At 43.6% G+C, this 8715-nt stretch overlaps 1 protein-coding gene across 2 annotated transcripts in view; it reads right to left on the bottom strand.

The window, feature by feature from the left end:
- Positions 1-307: 307 nt before the first annotated feature.
- The window catches only part of CSNK2A2 (casein kinase 2 alpha 2), an 87663-nt gene continuing 79255 nt past the window's right edge, over positions 308-8715 (bottom strand). Inside the window, exons 10-12 of one of the 2 annotated variants that reach the window (XM_061593685.1) lie at positions 6737-6885; positions 4914-5008; positions 308-684 (exon numbers count right to left, since the gene is read on the bottom strand). In XM_061593685.1, coding sequence (XP_061449669.1) covers positions 4932-5008; positions 6737-6885 — 226 coding nt within the window. In that variant the 3' untranslated portion in view covers positions 308-684; positions 4914-4931. Of the gene's footprint in view, positions 724-4913; positions 5009-6736; positions 6886-8715 lie in introns of both variants that reach the window. The other variant, XM_061593684.1, reaches the window with a different exon arrangement.

Genomic DNA, 8715 nt, shown 5'->3' with positions numbered 1-8715 from the left:
ACATACTGATTGGTTTACTGCCAATACTGGGGGGTAGGTGGGGAGGAGACCAGGGAGCAATGCTAGGGAGAGGGGGCCTTGAATCTAAATGCTTATGATTATCCTGTGATGGAATTCATGGGAAACTTTATTTACTCTTTTTCAATGTTTTTACTTACTTTTGAAAACTCAATAAAAATTGTTGTCTGCCTAGTGCAGAGCTCGACAAGAGGAACGAACCAAGGAGACCTCCAAGTGGACTTTGTCCTGTTCCAGAGCAGCGGCTCTCAATTCATAACTTCTTCCATCCTCAAGACTCTCCATACAATTACTTTTAAAACTTTTATTCAATATATAATTATCTCAATATAGAACTGTCCATCATGCCACACAGCCATCCTCCTTTCCCAGCCTACAAAATAGGAGCCAGTTTGTCAGAATGCCACACATTGGGCTGGGTTCAAGGAAGTCACCTGAGCCAACAACGGTTTTGCACACCCTTCACATTTTTCGTGCTTTCTTGGTCAGGTAGAGGTCAACAGGAAGTCAAAAGCAGAAGTTAAGGTTTGTGTTTTTATATGCTGTTGGGTCCCATCAGTTGCTGCTGAAGTCCTTGCTCCCATAACCTGCCACTGGGATGACATCTGGAAGCTGCACACCATCTCTGTACACAAGTGCAATAAGACGTTGGATTTGGTTCTTGTTCTGCTTATGGAAAATTGGGAGGAACAGCATCAGACAAACCTAGGGAGAGATGGGAAGCAAGCATCAAACGCAAAGCTGGAATTGGAAAGTACTGCGTAGCCAGAATGGTTAGCACAAGGAACACGGGCCAGAGGCAACTATGCGCATATGACCAAAGGCTTGTTGCTCAACCCAAGCTGTATTCCAGGTCAGGCTTCAACATGGTGGAGCCAACCTGTCTACCATGCGGTCCCAATCTGAGAAGCAACTGTAGCTCTGCAAGAACAGGGTCAAGACACCGTCACGGTCTAGTCATGGCTCTGAATATGGCATCTGAGCCTGAAGAACAGCAAGCAAAAAAGAAAAGTAAAATATCAGAGCAAAATAGATGCTCAGATTGGCATTCCAAATCATTATTCCAGCACTACATTCCCATGTACTATTGCATGTGTTAAGAGAAGAATACACCACCAGCTTTCTTTCTGAAAATTGGTCCACTCTTTTAAGACCCCTAGGAACTCCCACCCCCAGTGTGTGCTGCATTATGTTGAAGGAAGGAGGCACCTCTTTCCACTAGATTCTCAGTTCCCATTGGTTAAGTCCCCCAGCCATTGTTTAGAGGAAAACCTGCAGCCACCTAGGCAGGGCTTTGTATATGTTGCAATCTTGCCAAAGCAGAGCAGACATTGAGTATGCACAGGGTTCAGTTTCTTGAGACTCTAAGCCTTAATTAAAAGGCGAGTGAGTCTGTATAACACAAGTTTCTAGCACTTATGGATGCCAAAATGTGCTTGAAAATTTCCAGGCAATCAACACCTGAGAAGCAGCTGGATAACATTTCCAGAGATTGGGGTGAGGATTCAGTACCTTCCAGCTCCTGGCCCTTCTCATGACTAGCAAAATCAGGAATATGTAGAAGAGGTTACACAAATACAGCTTATTTAGAAAAGGACTAGCTCAGTGGCAAAGTTCAGTTCCCAGCATCTCCAGGTAGGGATGGGAAAGTCTCCCTGTCTGAAACCCTGGAGAGCCACAACCAGTCAGTGTTGAGACTGGTAGTGTGAAAGACAGAGAGGTCAACAGAGGTAGAGCCAGAGCCAATGGCAGGCAGGGCCAACCCAGTCTAGTTTTGTCTTTCTTGCTGAGTTCTACAAGGGCAACACGGAGGCTAAGAAGGAGGGGGAAGCTCAGAGGCAGGGCCACCCTCTGGGCTGGTTGTAAGCAGGCAGGCAGGCAGGCAAGCAGTGCTCCATTCACCATAATGGCTCAGCCTCTACTGCTTGGAGACAATAATGAGTGAGATGGGACTGCTGATCTGACTCTGTGTAAGGCAACGTCCTACATCTCTGTGTTATGCAGGTTACAGAATTCTGCTTTTCTTGGTGCAGATTTTTTTTGGGGGGGGGGGTTAAGAGCAGATTTTCAGTTTTTTCTAGTCACTAATACACAGCAGATGCTTCTTGGGACAGCTCCTGAGGCACAGATAGCATAGCCACTGGCTGCTGGAACTAGAGAGCCACTTGTATTGTCTCTCCATTCCTGTGCTGATGCCTCTTCCCTGGCTTAGCAGACCAGAGGAAGTATATTCTGTTGTGTGCACTCCAGTGGCACACTTGCAAAAAAAAAAAGAAGGCTGGCTACAGAAAGGGTAACAAGCATACACACAAAGCTCCATAGCAGGAAGCAAATGTCCTCTTGGCCACACCAATCCTGGGATGTGCATGTCAGAACTCACAACATTAAGAAATGCCACGGACCTGGTGTGAAATTGGAAATTCATACCCAACTTGCCAAACACAACACCCTCCAGGATGCTTGTTCTGGGCCATCACTTTCCAACCCCATGCCAGGGTCTGGGAGTTAGTCAAGTGGCCAAGAGCTCCGCTACAAAATCAGACCTCCCCTGTTCAAATCTCACCTCCAGCAGTGACTTTCGGAAAGCCCCTTTCAGCCTCGGTCTTGCAATAGGAGGAGAATACTGCCCTACCTTACAGAGTTATTGATAAGGGATACGTGTTAATGTTCAAAAAGCTTCACATATGTTTGAAAGTGCTATTATTATTATTATTGGCTTGTGCAAATATATGACTATATTAAACACTACAGTCTCCAGGGGAAAAAAAACCCTTACCCCCGTGCATGTTTGAAACCCACCTAATACTTTTGGGTTTAAGAACTGAGGAGGCACATCAGGTGCATCATAAAACCATCCCATCTTTCACTACATTTTGATAATACTTTGACAGAATACGGATAAGCATAATTGCAAGCCAAGGACTGGCAGTATCCCCCCACGATTCTGCATCCAAAAACTTACATTAAATTATGCAAGAATGCCTAAGATCATATAAAGCAGAAAGCAGCAGACATTGAAGCACAGCCAGCTCCATATCAGGGAAACCAAGGGTCTCTAGCACAAACTCTATTCTGAATAAAACAAATTAATATGTTCACATTTACTCCTTGATATTTAGTATGAACTCACTATTTATTTTTAAACCTCAATTTAGAACTGCAACAAAACTTTATTTTTTCACAAAAGAACAGTGAAGTGAGAAGAGATGGACGGGTGAAATAAGGGTGAGAAATGTTTAGGGGAATATTAGAAGCCACAGGGAAGAGTCCACAATCAAAGGTTCTGTTTTGCACAAACTTCCTCTGAAAGCAGTCAACAAAGCTGTCAAAAGTAAAAGGTAAAAAATGCATCTCAAGAGAAGCAGTTGATTCATCAATCATAACCAACCTATCCATACAGTTCAGGGACCTCCTTTGCTCAGTGAATCTACAAAATGAGGTCTCAAACTGGACGGCAGAGTAGAGAGCAATCATGCACTCAAAGTTAGCCAGTGAGCTGGGACTAGAATGCTGGTCTTCCCCATCCAATGTTTCGCACAATGTTTCAGCTTTAAAAGGTGGAGACTAAACAAAATAGTTTTCCTCCTAAGCTCCAAAATCGTATCTCAGCCCCCAAATTCAGATCTTTCCTTCCAAGGAAATTCCCAGAGACTAGACGGAGGACAACACAAGTTTGTACACAGAGAGATTTATTGGTTCCAGTGAACTGTACAAATGGATCTGACCTGATATCAATGCTAACATGTTGTTATGGGGATGTGGAATGTAAACAAATGCTTCAAATAGAAACAGTCTAACCTTATTACTTAAAATTAAATATCTGACAATGTTAGAAAGAAAAAACCCTGCATTTAGGCATGGTGACAAAAATGTGTGGATTTAGGTTGTGAAGTCACCAGAATCACACAATATAATTCCCCAAAAGATGGGCTGAACTATGGGTCTCATAAGAAACCCGAAGGAAAAACTAAAGGAGCATCTTACACACTTGTCCCTCAAAGCAGAGGATTCTATCCCAAAAACTCCAACACTGGGCTGGGCGCGTAAAAATGCTTATAGGGATCAGAATCCTTGGCAGATTGTTGCACATCAACTCTGAAGAGCGCCACTATGTCTAGATTCCAAAACTCCCCAATTGTCTTCTTGTGAAAACACTTCCTCTTTGCTTCTTTGCATATTCAAAGCAACCGTAATCAACACAATTCTAAATTTTGCACAGTGATGGGAACGATCAGGTTGGCTTTTCTAGTGAAAAGAACATGCCTCGCCAGAGGAAGCTCTCCCTTCTGCTCAAAGAACGACCTTTCCTTCCACTAGGCAGGCACTTCCCCATAGGGAAGGGGGGGGGAGCAGGATTCTCCCCAATGGCTAACTGCTTTGAATGTACTTTGAAGTACATGAGTCTTGACTGACTCAAACCATTTCCAAACTTGCTGTTTAAAAATTGAAAAAAATAAGGGCCAGGTTAGACCTGGAGAGAGCCACTTACAGGCTTTAATTTGGTTATGTCTTAAGTAGAATCTGACCCCACAAGAGCTTGTTTCTATGGGGTAAATGCTACATTCCAGTGTGTGTGGAAGGACAGAAATCAAAATGTTATCCAATGGAAGAACAGAGAAAATGGTAGGCTAGGAAAGGTAGAGTAGGAAACTGCAGAATTAACCCAGAGCCCATCGTGCAGACCTCGGGGCACAACCTCTTATCCATGTAAGTCTCGTACAACCATTTGGATCAGGACTTTGGTAACACAGAGAGAAAGTTGGGGTAGCCATAAGTGCTGGCGAGAGACAGAGGCTAAGTTCTAGCCCCCTTGCTGTGGAGCATATAGGAGTTTGGTTCATCCCTTCCCAAGGTGACTGAAGGGTGTGTTTGCATTTGTAAACCTCTGGAATTACCCATCGTTCCCCCAAACTTCATCGTGCTGCTGTGAGGCCACTGGAGAGCACGGGGCTGTCAGAGCTGGGCTGGGCCTGTTCCTTCACGACTGGATCTACAGGAGAGAGAAAGAAGAGAGGTTACTGGGACCCAACAGGCCAGCACTTGCTACTTGACTTCTTTGGAGTGGCGGAAGGTTCCCAATAACACCCTGGCAAACAGAACGGCTTGGGATTACAGTCATAAATAAACCAGAAGACTCATCTAATGTCAGCCTTGCTATCCCAAATTCTCTCTATGAGATCTGCTGAGGAAAGTCAGTTTAGCATCAGTGCAGCCCTCACTTAACCAATTCCTTGCCTTGCAGTCCTTTTAAATGGTTCACATATATAGCTTAGAGTCAGGTGATCAAGACATCAAGAGATGTGTGAATGAGCCCAGAGACAACACACTATAAGGCCATCGAGTCCAACCCCCTGCTCAATGCAGGAATCCAAATTTAAAGCATACCTGACATGTCCAGCTGACTCTTGAATGCCTCCAGTATTGGAGAGCCCATCTCCTCCCTAGGTAATTCGTCCCATTGTCATACAGCTCTAACAGTTAGGAAGTTTTTCCTGATGTTGAAGTCTGGCTTCCTGTAACTTGAGCCCATTATTCTGTGTCCAGCACTCTGGGATGATTGAGAAGAGGTCCTGGCCCCCCTCTGTGTGGCAGCCTTTCAGGTACTTGAAGGGTGCTACTATGTCTCCCTTTATTCTTCTCAAGGCTGAACATGCAAAGTTATTTCAGTCATAGGGCTTTGTTTCCAGTCCCCTGATCATCCTTGTTGCCCTTCTCAGAACCTGTTCCAGTTTGTCTGCATCCTACTTAAAGTGCCGTGTCCAGAACTGGGGCCTTACACCCGTGAAAGCTTAAAGTGCCATATGCCTCACTGACTCTAAAAATAATAATCCATTTAGGCGACAGAGTGGGATGTGATATCAGAAGATGTCCAGGCTCCAACAACACACTATTCTTCCTGGACCTCCAGTCTGAGATGGCCATAGAAAGGGCCTGACTACAGTTCACAGTGCAAAAGATTCAGGTACTGGACTGCTTTCCAGGATAAGAATCAGAAGCGACGGGGTTTCTCCCAGCCAACACACAGTGCTAAGGTGTCTTGCCAGGTCCACACCACTTGCAATAAAATACCCCCCAAGCAGTTTAAATGCCCTGTAGAATACTTGACTTAAGGGCATGGGCAAATCGGGCCAGATGGAGTATTTTCCAAAGAAAATCCTGTGACAAATTCTCAAGATGCTAACCCAGTATCACATATGGAGAAAGAGGAAGATTCTAGTTATTTTCTAGATAAGTTATGTTGATGAAGCTGCCACCATTCATGTTTTTGTGCACTTGTCAATGGAGAAAAGCTGAAACCCCAGAACCTTTAGTGTTGAGAGGTACAAAACATTTCAAAATGCAGCTATAATTTCCACTAAAGTATACATTAAGCATTTTAAGATGATTTTATATTTTCAAAACTGGGAATGCCTCTTTTAACAAGGGAACATTTTAAAACCAGGAAACATTTTTAAAAAGGTTTTCACAGAAGCCCTGACTAGTTTTTTCCAGTACTTCTAAATACGGGCTGTGGTCTTAAGATGCCACGAAGGTCTCTCTTGTTTTTGCATAGTATTATGTGCAAGAAGTTTTCTAAAAGTATTCCTCCTTGCCAATACACAATCAAAAGTCCAAAGTATTTCAGAGAGAGCAAATAGATTTTAGACAAATGCCTAACCAAACAGCCCCATGCCCCAAATTTCCCCCACCTGTGCTCCTGCTCCCCACAAACTCTTACAGAAATAGGGGTGTTCCATAGCTTCTTTGGCTGTCAACCTCTGTTGATGGTCATATCGCAGGAGTTTGTCCAGAAGATCCAAGACTTCAGGGCTGACCAGGTGCCTGTTTTCACTATGGATGAAGTTCTCCCAACGTTTCCGTGAATGCCTGCAAACAAAGTGGAGAAGCCTGAAGTTTTCACCACCTCCAAATGAAGAAATGCAACGGGAGATCCCACAAAGAGGCTCTATCATATTTCATGTTTACATTTTTAAAGCACACTTTTGACCCAAGGAGATTTTGGTCCTTCAGTCACTTTCACTTACCATTATCAGCAACCAAGTCAAATAAATGTACTTGGCAGGGTGGATTTAAGATCTGTTTCACAAGGTTTTCCCCCATCTTTTTTTAAAAATAGCTACCAAAATATAGAAATTCCTATGGGTTGAAAAACCAGCTAATTTATTTATTGCTATTAGAATCAAATAACGCATACTGAATTTATTATGTAGCAGAAGGTACTGTTCATAGAAGGTACTGTTGGTACTCACCTGAAAGGTGTTTCTGAGAGGCACTAGAACAACACCAAGTGGGTTATTATCCACCAATAGCTTGAAGAGGCAGAAAAACAACAGAACTCCAAGTTGCTTCTGGGAAACTACTCCCCCTGGAGCCTCAGTTCACCTTCTGGCCAAGCTTAACTTAAAAATGTGAATCACATTCACACTTTCCCCATTCACACATCAATATTAGCATACAGGTTAGTATCTATTTACAGTATCTATTTACAGTATCAGCGCATTACTCTCTCTAGAAATTGTTTGGTGCGTCTCATTTTATCAGTTCTTTTTTGCATTGATCAGCCAGCTAAGAGTGGGCCTTTGTGGTATCCTAGTGCCTCTCAGAAACACTTTTCAGTGGTACCTTCTGGAGTGGTGCTAGGACACCAACAAGTGGGATGTTCTAAAGCTGACCCTTTATTTTCCGGGTAGGGCTGGATGATTATTTGTCAGATAGCACATGCTGGAGGACTGTCCGTCAAAGGTGGCCTCTGCTGCAGCAAATATGTCTATTTTGTAGTGTTTGATGAATGAGCATGGACTGGCTCATGTTGCTGCCCAGCATACCTCTCGCACTAGGGCATTTGTAGCTAGTGCATTGGTCATAGCTGCTGATCTGGTTGAATGGGCCACTATCTCTGTAGGCCCTACAGTGGTTCTTAAACCTTTTCCACTACCAGCACCCCTTGGATTTCCAAAATATGCTCTCGCACCCCCTGAAAAGATACCGTTCATTTTTTATTTTAATTTAATTTTAATGTGTGTTTTAGCCTAACTTAGCTAAGATAAATGAAAGTTTTCCAAAATCTTTGGTTGGGCCTCACACCCCTAGAATAAGTGTCTTGCACCCCTGGGGGTGCGTGCACCCCAGGTTAAGAACCACTGCTGCAGGGGGTGTTAACCTCTGAGACGTGTATGCCATGGCAATGCATGCCCTTATCCACTTGGATAGAAGATGGACAGACACGAACAGGGACTCAGATTTCCTAATTGGTCCCATCCTTGACACACACACTTTTAGGACCCTACAGACATCTAGAGAGTGCCATGTGCATTCAAACGGGTGTTTAGGATCGAAAAAAAAGGTGGGAAGGACTAATTCCTGTCGTCTATGAAAAACTGACTTCACTTTTGGTACAAATGCTGGATCTGTGCAGACGACTACTCTGTCCTTGTGAAAGAAGCATAGGTTTTTGGTTATACAGTTCTGAGACACTTCTTGATGACATAATTGCTACTAAGAAAAGGACCCTGTTTTAATGGAATGTCCTTCAAAGGCTTGAAGGGAGGTCCCTGTAGCACTGTCAGTACTGTGTGTAGATTCAAAGCTGGGAATCTGTGTTGTACTGGAGACCTAGTATACGCTGCTCCTCTTAGAAACTGTTTTAGATAAGGATGCAACCACATGGATTTTGAAGAGGATGCTGATAGAAATGAT

This window comes from Rhineura floridana, chromosome 13 (genome assembly GCF_030035675.1).
Source record: "Rhineura floridana isolate rRhiFlo1 chromosome 13, rRhiFlo1.hap2, whole genome shotgun sequence".
NCBI classification, from domain to species: domain Eukaryota; kingdom Metazoa; phylum Chordata; class Lepidosauria; order Squamata; family Rhineuridae; genus Rhineura; species Rhineura floridana.
The sequence above is the reverse complement of the archived record's forward strand: the minus strand, read 5'-3'. Positions and strand labels throughout refer to the sequence as shown.